A 16,291-nucleotide genomic window follows, 5' to 3' on the forward strand; every position below is an offset into this window, starting at 1 on the left:
TATGTGATTATTCTTCAGTTTCAATTTTCCGTTAACTGTTTTTGGTAAAAATAAATTTACAGGTACCCCTTAGCGATTTTTGTCGGCACATTTTTTTTAAAGTAAAAATAGGTCAATGTGTACATGGATACAGAGTTTGTGCAATTCTTTGCACAAACTCAGTATCCATGTACACACTGGCCTATTTTCACTTTAAAAAAGGTCAGAGAATTGCACAAACGTGGCATTGCGCACTCCCTTGACTTTATCCATGTACACATTGACCTATCGCACTCTTGGCGATGAACGAAACAACAACTTTGCGATAGTACAAGGGGTTTTCTTCTCTTTACTCTAACCTTTTTTTTATTATCTAATTCTATATTTAAAAAAACTCTTTTACAAAAGAATTTTGTATATTTCAACTGTAAAATATATGTAGATTTGAAATATATAAAAAAAAATTATGCAGTTTTTTAAACCTGTTTTGTTGGGAAAAAAATACGCAGCGAGAAGGTTAAAGAAAATAAAACTAAGTATTTTATAGAACAGTGTAGTATATGTAAAATGAAAGAAAATCTAATGAATATAATCAAGTCACCCTGAGTTAAACATATTTTTGCCATATATCATTTCTACATCTTTTTGTCTCGTTGATTTTGATGGGAAATGTTTTGGCAAACCTTTTCCCATTTTCAAAATTGTGGTGCAAAAATCCATTTTTGTGTCATATAAATCTGAAGCAAGTGATAGTGAAAAACCTATCGAGATATAAGTTGTATTCTTTTCCCAAATGATTGCTTATGAGAGTTTTTTCCATATATAAGCCACCTTTCACTGTAAGATCATAGGTAGCTTTGCCTATATATATCTTTGCCTGTATATATTAAAAAGCTCCAAACAAAACGTGTATCAGATTCACTTAGTTTATATATTTTGATACCATATAAGGATCATTTTGACAGAACATATTGCTAAGAACTAGCCTGCTTTTCCACATAAATAAATATTCAACAGCAATCCCCCCCCCCCGGTTCATACACATTTTTAAATTTTTGTACAAATGGCTCAATAATTGATTTCAGTTTATCCAATTTTTTAGCATTACTGTCTGGTGTAAAGTGAACATATCACAAAAATGTAGTAGCACTTATCTGATTTGTAGTAAAGCACATTTTTAGATGCAGTATTTTTTTTATTATTATTATTATTATACCCATTAGCATATTTAACCCTTTGCGGCACGGTGTGTCTGGTCTGGACGCACCTCAAAATTTCCTTCTGTACACACAGAAAAATTTAATGAAAAAGGATTTATAGGTTACTATAGGTTACTCTGAACCTTCTTTATTTATAGTAAATGGCAGCGCAACACAAACCAGTCCGTATATTTTAGCCATGTTTAGTTTTTTAAGACCCTCATTTTTCAAAGAAATCTTCCAGATTTTTGTAGGGTATAAAAGGAATTGTTTGAAAAGATATTTCTATGTTATTTTTTTGGATGTATGCTAATTTCCTTATTCTATATTAATTTTAAATTTTTACCTTGAAATCTTGCTTAAAATGAAACAGCGAACCCTAGGTGTGCCCAGACCGGGCTTACCAATAATCTAGGGCAACCTGAGAGTTTGTATTCTTTGTTTCTCCGCATCTCATCGGGCAGTTCATTGACAACAATGCTCATTTTAGCACTCTTTTCGAAGCACTATTCAGTCAGTGTGCCCACTAAACACTAAACGATAAGTGTTATCTTCACAAAATTTTACTTGTGTACTCCTCTAGGCCTAATTAGACTGCCTACCTTTTTTTTTTAATCAAAACTCCAACTGAGGAGGACAGGAGAGTCTCGAAACAGCCCATTAAGGTTTGGATCTTCTAAGTCAAAATTTACAAAATTGTTTGTTCTGTAATTAAATTTATTAAGTCATCTTCGAAAATTATGCAAAAAAACTTTATCACAGTCACCATCTATTGCATTGTTATTAATACCAGTGTAAGCATGCAGCTACAAATCTTTTAGTGCATGATGCCTGTTGTCATTTATGGATGGAGCAGATTCTGAAGCAAAAGGATACAGTTCTGAATCTGATAAAATAATCTGTATCAGAATGGGATAGTTCACTGCTAAAGCCACTGATATTGCTGCTACTCGGATCTTCTCTAATAAGCTGTATATTCAGCTTCCAATAAATATCACTTTTGTTTTGAGATTTTAAGGTATAAAAAGAAGTTAAATAATATACTGTTCAAACAGGAGATGCTGTTCTCTCAAAAAAAGTGCTTGAAAGAAATTTAAGCAATGATGCATTTGTATAAAGACCCAGCTTGCATGTTTACATTATGGAATCCTTCAATCTACCCCTCAGAATCAAATGAAACAGTTAAAGTTCAGACATCATAATTCCCATTTATCTTGGGACACGGACATAGGGAGTCATCTGTTAGAATTTAAAATATTTGCGTTTCTTTCCATGTAATTGTCACCTATACAGTCTTGCTAAGCACTAATCTTCTGAGATGCAGACGCTACACCCACCATGGATGGACCAAGTACTAGCGTGGTGTATATGACACACCCGTCTGGAAAAGGGTTAAAGGAAATATGAATGGCATATGGTATAATGACATTGCTCAACAGCTTGCATTTAAAAAAGTTTATTATTACCAACTGGGTAATGATATTCAGTGTAATATTAGTGAAGAATAACTGCTGCATGATGTCAAAATAATTATTTCTCTACAATTTCCTGATGTGTGTAGTTTAAAAAATTTGTCACTTTCTGAGCTAAAGTCAGTAATGAGACTAAACTCTAAACTCAGTGGTGCAACAGCTCTAGTGGGCCAATCTGCAGTGTCCCTATATCTCCTTTCTTGACCGTGGGCCCCAGGGTGCATGGGTATATGCCCTGGACAAGTGATCAGTTTGTCGCAAGACCCTCCCCAGTGTTTAGTCCCCAAGCGAACTTGGTACTCATTTATCAACCCACTCAAGAGATGAAAGGCTGAGTCGACATTGTCCAGCCAGAGGATCGAAACCCAGACCTGTGGTGCTGCTGCGCAACGCACCGTGCCACCGGGCTTCACCAGTAATGAGACTGAATGGGAATAGCTTATGAAATGACTCAAAATCAGGTTTATTTAATGAAATTCTATTTCTAAATTACGTTCATGCATTATGTATAAAAATTTATATGAGCAAAGCTGAAAAGCGTATATAAGTATGTGAATAGTTTTTCCTTCTTAAAATATTATTTTATATTCTATTCTAGTATAGATATTCCAGTATTTTTCAAACCAGTTTTCAAAAGAATTAGGAGCTTGTTTTATTGTTTTATTTCACTAAGCATTTTAATTTTTAGCCAATGTATATTGTACCTACTATATTTTAATCAAATTTTTATTTGATGAAAGTAAAGTTTTGGTGGCTGTATGTTATGTAAATTCTCCTGCTATTAGATATATGACTTATGAAAATCAACCTTTTTAATAGGCTATATATGATGATCTGCCATCATATGAAGTTGCTGAAGATTCACAACAGATTGTCAATGAGGTAGTATTTTATTTTAAAAAATATATTTTTTAATTAAATGACATTTACTTTTAATGTACATTTTAGAAAATCATGTTATTTTACTTTTATGCAGATTTTTTTTCCCTCCCTATCTTTTTACTATGTTTTATGCTTTGCTTAAGATGTGGAAATTTGAATGTAAATAATATTATCATGTTGATAAAAGGTAATTACTAACCATAATATAAGCATCTCAATTAGCCTTCTTCTGTTCCCTCTGTAGAAGAATTGCATTAAATCTAAAGTTTTTTGGAATTTCTACATTTTAAATTCATCCAAATCACATAATTTTTTCCTGTACAACATGACTATGTTTCTGTGCTTGATTCTTATAATTTGTCTCCCAGAAGTTAATTTTTCAAAAATTTATAATAATTAGTATGAAATAGAAAAAAAAAATATATGCATAGCCATGTAATCATATTTTTCATTGTTGTATCAAAGAGATGATTAAAATAGAAATCAACTTAAGCCCACTTTTATAAAAAAAAAAAAAATATATATCTAAATACAGTACAAAGTCCAATATCCATTTGTTCAATGTCTAAATCAATGTAAAATGTTTGTATGATCTAAAATCCATATCTCAAAGCCACCACCAACCGATTTTTTGAGAAGGTATGCTTTATGCATACACATTTTATTCTTTTCCCCCTCATAATAAAACATGCAGAGAGCCCCGATTCTTAATCTCACTTTGGCACTAAATAAAATACCTCATTATTGAAGAAATAATCATTTTAAAATAAATTTGTGTAATCAATATTTTGACTCTGTAGATGCATATCTGCTTGGCAAACATTTCAAACCAAAACATCCTACATAGAAACAATTGTTGATTTTACGCCGACCTGGCGAATCGTTATTTATTATATTTTGCTTTCATCACCGCACATTTATCAATACATGGCAATTTGAGTAATGACTCGAGCAGCAATGCCTAAACATTTTTTTTATATTAGTAATTGAATAACAAAGAGTATTATCCAATTACAGATTTAAGTTAAATGTGCTAAGAAATGTTGATGAGGAAATATTTAAAAAAAATTTCTTTTCATATGTTAAGAATAGATTTTGTTTAATAATAATTATTATTAAACAAAATCTATGTTAATAATAATTAATACTCATTGGCCAAAAGATTACATTTAGTGCTATTTGAATTAAGATTAACTGATTTACTAATCCAGAAGTCAAACAACAAAAATCAGCGTTATATTTTCAAAATTTTCACAGGACTGGTTTCGATGGTTTTTACCAAACCACCATCCTCAGCTGCAAAACCGCAAATGAACAAGAAGGAAATAATGATTAGATAAAATAAGAAAGCATGGACAAGAATAAGCAAGTGGTGCAATCTGTTGGTGAAACCAGAACTAAAACATAATTTCTTTAAAGGCCGAAGGCAAAGATGGATTGGAATTAGGATCGTTAACTAGAACAGAATGTTTTTTTTTTTTTTTTTTTAATGGGAAATGCCTCTAGAAAATCCAGTTCTCCAATGGAAGATGTTTTTTGAATAGTTTTGGCAGCAGAAAAATTGAAGGTGTGATTTTCAGACCAACAATGTTGAGCAACAGAAGACTTCTGTGTTTCCTCTTTTCTAACATATGCCTCATGTTCCTTGACGCGAAATTTTAAGGCCCTCTTAGTTTGGCCAATGTAAATTAAACCACACTGGCAAGGAATCCTATTAATACCCCAGGAATTCATATCCGGAATGGGGTCCTTGAGTATGGAACTCAGAATTTTATTGATGGGAGAATAAACAACCCGAAAGTTAAATTTCTGCAAAATATGTGCAACTTTATAGCTAATTGATGGAAAGAAGGGAATGACAACAGCATTTTTATAATCTCCTAAAACAAGAGTGTGCCTTTTAGTGTGTTGAGATGGGAATTTTTTAACTGCTTGATTAATAATGTTGGGTGAAAACCCCTTGTCAATAGCTATTACTTTTAAATAATTTAGTTCTTCATCAAGGGCTAGTTTGGAGGAACAAACTTGAAGAGCACGGAAAACATAGTAATAAAATGAAGCTAACTTTTGTTTAGTCGGATGAAGTGATTTAAAGTGTGGTGGAAGACATACCAATGAAGGTTTACGGTAAACCGTAGTATTGAAGTTATGTTACGTGTGACCAGAATGTCGAGAAATGGCAGAGAATTACAAGTCTCAAGTTCAAAAGTGAACTGAATACCAGGATCAATAGAATTCATTGTTGAATGAACTTTATTTAAATCATCTTTATTACCTTCAAACAGGGTAAAAGTATTGTCTATGCAGCGGAACCATGCCGGGAAGTTTAAAGTTTCTAACAATTTTGATTCATAATAATGCATGTAGATATCAGCCAGGATGGGACTGAGGGGGCTTCCCATGGCTAATCCCTCAGTTTGCTTGTAATATTTATTTTGGAAAACAAAATGTGTTTCTTTCAAACAGAGTTGAGTGAGAGAAATTAGCTCATCAATTTCGATGCAAGAGAAATAAAATTCGCGAAGTCTGGTTTCTAGACATCTTAATGCACACTCCACTGGAACATTGGTGAATAATGATTTTACATCAAAAGAAACTATGAGTAAATTTCTAGGAGAAATGTTTTTAACCTTTTTTTTCAAACTCTATTGAATTTTTTATGGTGTAAATGTTATTGTCTAATAGAGTTGAAAATTTAGAAACTAAATATTTAGCTAAGGGATACGAGGCAGTATCTAAATTTGATACAATTATCAGGACTTGTGTTCCTCTTTACTTGCTTTGGAAACATGAACTGTCCTGACTCGGAACAGGGAGCTTACTCAAGCTATGTTCAATAAATTGTGAAGTAGACAATACACACAGGAAGGGTATACGAAACCCTTTATTTTTCTATCTTTACAGAGATTTCCGGACTTCGGAATACAGAGACCAACCACTTGTGGTCTGAACGTAAGAATATAAAAATATTAACTAAAACTCTAACTAAACTAACTTTGGATTAATATACAAGTGCCTAACTTTAAGATTGGCTGTTATTTAACAAAAAATCCGTATGTAGTACAGAGAGCTGCTAACACTTCGATATGTTTGAAATTATCAAGAGGACTAAACCTCTGGCCTTGAAGGCAACCAGCAACCGAGTAAAACTACTATGGCAAGCGGCCTGCTTCTAATAACTCCTTCCTCTCTCTTGCTTGGCAAAAAGCCACAACTTAAGTACTTGGCGTTAGCAAGACAAATTTGCAATAATAAGTTAAAGCTTTTAATTCTGGCCGGAAGTAGAAAATAAGAAGTGATAGTAAAGATATAAAATAAAATAAACGTTAGTAAAACTTAGGATCCTTACATACTTCCCGCCAGAGTTAATTAGTTTGAAACTGAGGTCTAAAACGACCTTGCTGAAAACTTTTAGCTCTAGAATCTAACGCGAGGACAATCTATTACAAACATTTCTCTCTAGAAACTAGAAATTAAAAAGTCGTTTTTACATTATCAACTCCATGGACAAGTCTTTTTCATCTGTACTGCATCTATAAACAGGAGTTTCTTAGTTGAAATCTGGTTCCTTCCAGAGATCTGGAAGGAAAACTTGTTTAATGAAATGTTACACAATTAAATGTCAGGTAACATGAATACTTATATTTCTCTTTTAACATTCTTATTTCATTCATGACGTTATTTAATTATCTCCCCGTGCTCTCTGACATGTGTTGTAAAGGAAAACACCAAACACGAGCGTGTCTATGTACAAGTGTTCAACACTATATTCACACACACCTTATATTCATCTCTAAACCCTGAGGTACTATTCTGAAAAGTGGCTAACTCTGAAGTGTAGCGTCAGAGAGCCTAACTACATTCATTCAACCTTTAACTCATATTCACAATAATTTGCTCTTTTTACAGTCACACGAATAAGTTAAAATTTTTGGCATTACTTTCACTTTTAATATATCACAGAATTTTTTACTTTTAAGATAACAGTTCACATTGTATACAAGAACATATCAAGATGCCGTTAATTTTACGCATTTTAAAACATACATTAGTTGTACATTGTTAACTTCTATTCTTTTCCAAGCAAGTGCCAATTCTTCTACATTGAAATACTACATTTCGAAAGTCTTTCAGACTAAAACTTCTTTCTTGCCAGAATCTTTTAAATAAAATTTTATACAATAATTTTTACAATTTTCTTAAGGTACCTTTCTCAAAGATTATCGATGCTTTTACAATATTCAAGTATTTACACATTCCTATTATATAGTAATTTTAGTTTTACTCGTGAGTAATTGAAAAACAATATAAAAATAGGTAACAATTCATTTCTCACCTTTTTGGCGATAAAGGTAGGCCTCACATGAGGTAAAACTTCTTGAATTCTGCCACTTGCAGTAAGAATGAAAAATTAACTTAAGGTTTCAAAGTAACATAAAGTTTTACTTATCTTTGTGATATTCAGACATCTTTTTCTCTGCCCAGGCTTGGAAAGTGGCGAAGACTACAGTCTGGTTGATCTTCCGTCTTGTACGGTTCGCCCTTCAGTTTCTTCCTCCATGAGCTTTCTTTTCCTTCCAATTCGGTCACCCTTGAAGACCTTCTTTTTAGCATCAGCTTGCGGTCTCGGCCGTTTGATGGCAGCTGGTCTTGGCGGAACCAGGACACTTCTCTCTTGTTGTTGCCTGGATCTCGTTGCTGGCCGTTTAAATTTTCCTTGTATCTTTTCCTCCACCGCTGGTCTTCCTTCATCAATTCGTCGACATTTGCTGCATAGTCTCCTATCCAATGGGTAGATCTTCCGTTTTGGAGCCGTGTTATAGTTGTTGTCATTTCTCCTGGCTCTCTTTGCATTAGTTGTACTTCTCCCTTCTTCATTCTGGGGGTGGACGTGCCCTCTCTTTTCTGGTCGGTGGAACGGCTTCTTTTTCTTGTTACCTTCAGCTTTCCAATGGGGGATCTTTCTTTTCAATTGCTCCTGTCTACTCATGGCTTGCCCTTGTGATTGTCGTTGTTCCACCTCTGGAGCTTGTGCCTGCCGTGCCGGATCCTGCAAAAGATCTTGAAATATTGGCATTTTATTACGATTATAAAATGGTTTTATCTGGTCAACGTTTGTGGTGCATGTTTCACCATTCCTTGCTTTTAACACCACTACAGCCTGAGTTATTTTTTTCTATGACATATGGTCCTTCAAATCGTGAATAAAATTTGGCAGTTTTATCTTCTGGTGCTAAAGAAAGTGAATGCTTAATTTTTAACACTTCATCCCCTACTTTATAAGTTACTCCCCGTCGTTTCATATCATAATAAAGCTTCTGTTTTCTCTGTGCTACTTCAGTGTTCTTTTTTGCTTCTTTAATTAATTTTTCTATATCGCCCATTTTAAATTCTGGGGTTCTTTGTTGAACATAAAATAATTTATCTAACGGCGTTATAATCTTTCTGCCTAAAAATAACTCAGCAGGAGTTTTGCCCGTCGTATCATGTTTTGCGGTCCTAAGGGCGAAAGCTAATTCATTGACATAGTTATCCCAGCTTTTATGAAAAATTTTAACATAACTACGGATAATTTTTACTATATTTTATTGACTCATTCCGCTATATTTGATTGCGGCCGATACGGGACCATTTTTAAATGACGTATGCCCAGTTTTTGGCTCATGTCTTCAAATATATTACTTACAAATTGAGGACCATTATCCGATATAACTTTTAGGGGCGCCCCGTATTTTAAAATATATTTATTTAAAATAGAATCAGTAACTAATTTCGCGGAGGCTCGTTTTAAGGGAACAATTTCGGTCCACTTACTAAAATGATCAACCATAACAAGGAGATACCAACTTTTATTTAACTGACTTTTTGGGAAAGGGCCCAATAAATCGACGCCAATTATTTCATTTGGAAATTTGTATTTCATGCTATTTAGAAATCCGGCCGGGCGGAAATTAATATAATTAACTGCTTGACATGTTGGGCAGGACTGGACATACGCCCTTGTTAACTTTTGCAGTTCAGGAAAATAGACTGCCTCGCGTACGCGTTGGATAGTTTTTCGAATACCAGCATGAGAAGCTAGAGGGGAGTCGTGAAACTCCTGCAGTATATTTAATCTAAGACTAGCTGAAATAACAGGTCAAAATTCGTTGTTGGAATTCGTAGTTTTTGTATAAAATAATAGACCATCTATTAGTTCATAATGGGCCTCCCTATTTCTTATTGCCACAATATCTTGGTGGCTAAAATTTTCAGGATCCTTTAAATAATCATAAATATTTTTAAATTCAGGATCCTTACCCAGTTCGGTTATTACAGTTTCTCGGGAATGTATCGTACATGCTGTGAGCATTGCCACCTTTACAGTATTACCTTCTTCATCTATTTTTATTCTGGATAGGGCATCTGCTACGATATTTTCCTTTCCGGGGTTGTACTTAATTACCAGATTATATTCTTGTAACTTGAGTGCCCATCTTATTAACCTTGGGGATAAGTTTTTCCCTGAGTACAATCTAGTTACCGCCGCATGATCAGAATACACTGTTATTGGCGCCCTTCCAAAATAGACTCGGAACTTTTGCGCTGCTAACAGAACTGCAAGTGCCTCTCTCTCAGTCGCGGAATAATTTCTTTGTGTTTGATTTAAAGTTCTACTAAAAAATGCCACAGGCTGCTGATTTTGCAAAAGTACCGCTCCTACCGCATAATCCGAAGCATCCGCTGAAATTTCTAAATTCTCATCAATTTCAGGAAATTTCAAAACGGGCTTGCGTTAATGCTTGCTTTAATTTTTTGAAAGCACTATTGGCTTCGGCCGTCCACGAGAATCTTGCCTTTTTCCTTTTTAATTTTAACAATGGTTCAGCAATAGCTGCAAAATCTTTTATAAAGGACCTATAATATGAACAAAGTCCTAGAAAAAAAGAGAGCTTCTTCGCCGTATTTGACGGCAGATACTTTTGCACAGCGATTATTTTTGATTCGTCCGTCTCGATTGCTTTCTGAGATATTTTGTAACCTAAGTATTTTAATTCAGGGGCTGCAAATTTGCACTTTTCGACATTAACTTTTAGACCGGCCTCATTTAATAATGAAAACACCTGTCTTAAATCCTGTACATGTTGGTCCAGATTATCACTAGTAATAATGATATCGTCTAAATAGATAAATGTGGTCTTTCCTAGAACAGGCCTTAGCACAATGTCCATACATCGCTGAAATGTTGCAGGTGCCCCTTAAAGGCCAAACAGCATACGCAAGAATGCATAAGTACCAGACTTGGTTATAAAAGCAGTCTTAGGCACATCTTTCGGTTTAACCCCTATTTGAAAATAACCAGTCGTTAAGTCTAATGTAGTCATATATTTGGTAGAAGTTATGTTCCTTAGAATTTCTTCAATAATAGGTAACGGATATACCGGATATTTAGTCATGGAGTTTAATTTACGATAGTCAACTGCAAAACGCCACCTTTTCGGATGTGTTACCGGATAGTCATTATTTTTCTTACATAACACAACCGGGCTAGCATAACTACTTGAGATGAGTGTTATGATTCTTTTACGTAACATATCTCGAATGTGCCACTCTATAATGTTTTCTTTATTCTTATCATGCTGATATGGTTTGTGGCGAACTGGCAGTGAATCTTCGGTGTCGATACTATGGTTAGTAACTTGAGTAAATCCAGGAATATCACTAAATAACGAAGCAAATTCACTTACCACTTGTCGAATTTTTTGTTGCTCTCCCTTAGGCAGGTGGTCGAGGTTTAACGTCAGTGGTTCTCTTTTTTCTTCTCGAACTGGTTTCATCGTCTGCTTAAGGAACGCTTCGTTAAAATCCAGCGTTGCTTCTGCCTCTGAAAGAAAATCGATCCCTAAAATGACATGTGCTTGTAAATTTTTTACGATAAAAAACATGATCTTTACTTGCTCGTCCTTGATACGAATATATAATGGTATTTTACCTATGCATTTGCATCTTTCTCCCTGCGCAGCTAACACTGTCGTATTATCCGAATTATATATGCGGTATCTACGGAAATACTTCCTAAAAAAATCTTCTGCCACACAGGAACACTGCGCACCTGTATCCAGGAGTGCGGTGGCTGGGATGTTGTTCACCAGAACTTCAATCTTTGGAAGAGTCAAATTTTTCACAATAACTGTATTTAACTTGAAGGAAGAGGGGTTTTCTTGGCCTTCGGATTTCCGCACCCTCCCGTCAGCAGAAATCCGTTTTAGTTTAAATTTTCTTTCTTCCTTTTCATGCCTTCCTTCTTTTTCCTCTGGCCTTCAGACTTTTTTTCTGGCTTACTATTGAACTGTTGACGTTCGCCGGTTGTTTTTGGATACTCAGGTTTCCTTGCCCACTGATTCAATTTGCTTCCGTAGCCGTGTTCTTGCCTTTGCTGTGGTCTTGGCGCACCAAATTGGCTTCGTTGCTCATACTGGCGTCTTCTTTCAATATCTGCCGTTCTTCTACTTTCAAACAGGATTGCTAGCTCAAATAACTTTTCCAGTGTAGTTCGATTCCTTAATTCAATAAAGTCTTGTACTTGGGGAAGTAACCTCAGCAAAATCAATTGGATTATCTCAGGATCCGGACGGTTTCCATACAAGAGTTTAAAGACGTGAATTTTTCTTAAAAATTTCTTTTAATTAATTTCTTAAAATAAAGGTGGAAAGATTTTCAATTCGCTGCTGGTATATGCTGAAGAGCTCCGCTTCTAACTTTAAACGATTTCTTACGGCAGGGAAGGCTTTTACTAAGGTAGTCTTGAAATTTTCGTAAGTATAGGTGGGACTTCCCGTTTGACCCAAGAGGCTTCTGCCTATACATTTTAACCAATTAAGCGTTTGGCCCCTCAAAGCGCTGGTAGCTAAGGTGACTTTCTGGAACTCATGGACTGGATACAGTATGAAGTTGTCATCCAATTTTTCCAAAAAACTGGTTACCGGTGAGTTTCCATTGAATGTTGCTTCCAGTTTCATCGATGCACGCATGGTCTGGACGATGTAACCAAATCCTTCCAGGGCGGCAGCTGGCATTTCTGGATTCTGATCCCCTTCTGCAGGCACCACAGGTTCTTCTTGAAACTCGGCCATGGTTATTCTTCTTCGTCGGGCACCACTATCAGGACTTGTGTTCTTCTTTACTTGCTTTGGAAACATGAACTGTCCTGACTCGGAACAGGAAGCTTACTCAAGCTATGTTCAATAAATTGTGAAGTAGACAATACACACAGGAAGGGTATACGAAACCCTTTATTTTTCTATCTTTACAGAGATTTCCGGACTTCGGAATACAGAGACCAACCACTTGTGGTCTGAACGTAAGAATATAAAAATATTAACTAAAACTCTAACTAAACTAACTTTGGATTAATATACAAGTGCCTAACTTTAAGATTGGCTGTTATTTAACAAAAAATCTGCATGTAGTACAGAGAGCTGCTAACACTACGATACGTTTGAAATTATCAAGAGGACTAAACCTCTGGCCTTGAAGGCAACCAGCAACCGAGTAAAACTACTATGGCAAGCGGCCTGCTTCTAATAACTCCTTTTTCTCTCTTGCTTGGCAAAAAGCCACAACTTAAGTACTTGGCGTTAGCAAGACAAATTTGCAATAATAAGTTAAAGCTTTTAATTCTGGCCGGAAGTAGAAAATAAGAAGTGATAGTAAAGATTTAAAATAAAATAAATGTTAGTAAAACTTAGGATCCTTACACAATAGGGCGAAAATGAAATGATTTGTGAAGATTTGATCGCAGTTTTTATTTTTGACAAATCCGAAGGTGAAGGATCTTTAGGGATCGGCTTATATGGTCCTTCGTTTAAGAGTTTAGTGACACCATCGATGTAAGTGTTCTTATCCATGACGACTATCTGGCCACCTTTGTTGGCCTTTGATATATATAATATCCGGGTTAGAATGAATTTCACAAATCAGATAGTCATCATGGATAAGAACACTTACATCGTTGGTGTCACTAAACTCTTAAACGAAGGACCATATAATCCAATCCCTAAAGATCCTTCACCTTCGGACTTGTCAAAAATAAAAACTGCGATTAAATCTTCACAAATCATTTCAAGCAACTTAAAACATTCGCTTATCCCATCTGTTGCGAATTGTGCCAGATTATATGCTCTTCCCAAAATTCGTAAAAGTGGTATTCCTTTCCGCCCTGTTGTATCAAATTTAGATACTGCCTCGTATCCCTTAGCTAAATATTCAGTTTTTAGATTTTCAACTCTGTTAGACAATAACATTTACACCATAAAAAATGCAATAGAGTTTGTAAAAAAGGTTAAAAACATTTCTCCTAGAAATTTACTCATGGTTTCATTTGATGTAAAATCATTATTCACCAATGTTCCAGTGGAGAGTGCATTAAGATGTCTAGAAACCAGACGTCGCGAATTTCATTTCTCTTGCATCGAAATTGATGAACTAATTTTTCTCACTCAACTCTGTTTGAAACAAACACATTTTGTTTTCCAAAATAAATATTACAAGCAAATTGAGGGATTAGCCATGGTAAGCCCCCTCAGTCCCATCCTGGCTGATATCTACATGCATTATTATGAATCAAAATTGTTTGAAACTTTAAACTGCCCGGCATGGTTCCGCTACGTAGACAATACTTTTACCCTGTTTGAAGGTAATAAAGATGATTTAAATAAAGTTCTTTCAACAATGAATTCTATTGATCCTGCTATTCAGTTCACTTTTGAACTTGAGACTTGTAATTCTCTGCCGTTTCTCGACATTCTGGTCACATGTAACACATCCAAATTCAGTACTATGGTTAACCGTAAACCTTCATCGGTTTGCCTTCCACCACACTTTAAATCATGTCATTAGACTAAAGAAAAGTTAGCTTCATTTTATTTCTATGTTTTCCGTGCCCTTCAAGTTTACTCCTCCAAACTAGCCCTTGATGAAGAATTAAATTATTTAAAAGCAATAGCTATTGACAGGGGCTTTTCACCCAACATTATTAATCAAGCAATTAAAAAATTCTCATCTCAATACACTAAAATGCACACTCTTGTTTTAGGAGATTATAAAAATTCTGTTGTCATTCCATTCTTTCCATCAGTTAGCTATAAAGTTGCACATATTTTGCAGAAATTTAACTTTCAGGTTGTTTATTCTGCCATCAATAAAATTCCGAGTTCCATACTCAAGGACCCCATTCCGGATATGAATTCTTGGGGTATTTATAGGATTCCTTGCCAGTGTGGTTTGATATACATTGGCCAAACTAGGAGAGCCTTAAAATTTCGCGTCAAGGAACATGAGGCATATGTTAGAAAAGAGGAAACACAGAAGTCTTCTGTTGCTCAACATTGTTGGTCCGAAAATCACACTTTCAATTTTTCTGCTGCCAAAATTATTCAAAAAACATTTTCCATTGGAGAACTGGATTTTCTAGAGGCATTTCACATTCAAAAAAATCATTTTGTTCTAGTTGACGATCCTAATTCCAATCCATCTTTGCCTTCGGCCTTTAAAGAAATTTTGTTTTAGTTCTGGTTTTACCAACAGATGGCGCCACATGCTTTCTTATCTTATCTAATCATTATTTCCTATCTTGTTCATTTGTGGTTTTGCAGCTGAGGATGGTGGTTCGGTAATAACCATCGAAACTAGTCCTGGGAAAATTTTGAAAATATAATGCTGATTTTTGTTGTTCAACTTCTGGATTAGTATTTATTTGGCGTGTTATTGTGTCTTAATTAACTGATTTGTTATTCGCATAAAGCCAGAACCAGCGCCATAGCTTGTATGGACACACCAGGTGGTAGAATTTAGGAAAGAAGAGGAATTGGCTGAAATTTTTTTTTGCGATGACAGTGTCCCGTCATGAATCAATTAAGGGATGGTTAAATCTGTAGTAAATTTGTAGGTATAGAGATGCACTATCCCGTGTAGGATACGTTGAATCGACGAGTGAGGCACATCCAGTATCCTTCCATTTTTACGAGCACTGCTACTCTTCATGGACGATTCCACTGTTATATTATTTCTTAGTGATTTCCGCCACTGTAATTTGGTCCTTTGCCAATGAGCGTTTCCACTTTATAGCTGATCCTACAAAGAGTCAGTTTCTTTGAACCATTTGACAAGCTTCAATATTCCAGAACACGATATTTGGCCATCAAATCTTAAGTCCTAGCGCCATGCAAAATTTTCACAACACATTAGTTGACTCTTCATTCAAGTAGAACAATTTCACGAACAGTGCTATCTTGGGTAATGATATTATTCTGAAAGTGATTGAGAAATCCTTAAGTATCACGGTCTTTTATTACAAAATTAATTTGCGTAATTCTGCTGAATCTTTGACATGTCTGTGCCCTCTATCAATGACATTTTTAACTAAAAATTTTTTTTGTTGCTAAAAAAATCCAACTTCCTTTTTCCTTTCCTTTCTTTGAGTGCTTTCTTGCAAACCACACTTCTTTATCATACTTTCCTTTTTATGAATTTTTAAAGTTTTAACGAACTTTTAGCTCACTCTGTATATACATATAGTAGATAAATAGTAAGAAATTTAGAGCTAAATGCACAAAGCTGACGTTCTTTTCTAACATTTGTTTTCATTTTTCTCCTTTTCTTACTTTCGTTACTATATGTCTTTCCAAAACTTAAAATAAAAATTACTATTAATTCACATTTTGGGAGATTTCATTACATTTTAATTTGACTCTTAATATTTGTTAATAGTGTGTATTTTGC

At 34.9% G+C, this 16,291-nt stretch overlaps 1 protein-coding gene across 1 annotated transcript in view; it reads left to right on the top strand.

Moving 5' to 3' along the window:
* Positions 1–16,291, top strand: part of LOC118204979 (VWFA and cache domain-containing protein 1) — a 117,764-nt gene that overhangs the window by 8,717 nt on the left and 92,756 nt on the right. Inside the window, exon 2 of the mRNA XM_085810981.1 lies at positions 3,470–3,532. Coding sequence (XP_085667107.1) covers positions 3,470–3,532 — 63 coding nt within the window. The remainder of the gene's footprint in view (positions 1–3,469; positions 3,533–16,291) is intronic.

The sequence above is a fragment of the Stegodyphus dumicola genome, chromosome 2 (assembly GCF_044657685.1).
Source record: "Stegodyphus dumicola isolate Sdum_Otavi_A_Nest chromosome 2, ASM4465768v1".
NCBI lineage: Eukaryota > Metazoa > Arthropoda > Arachnida > Araneae > Eresidae > Stegodyphus > Stegodyphus dumicola.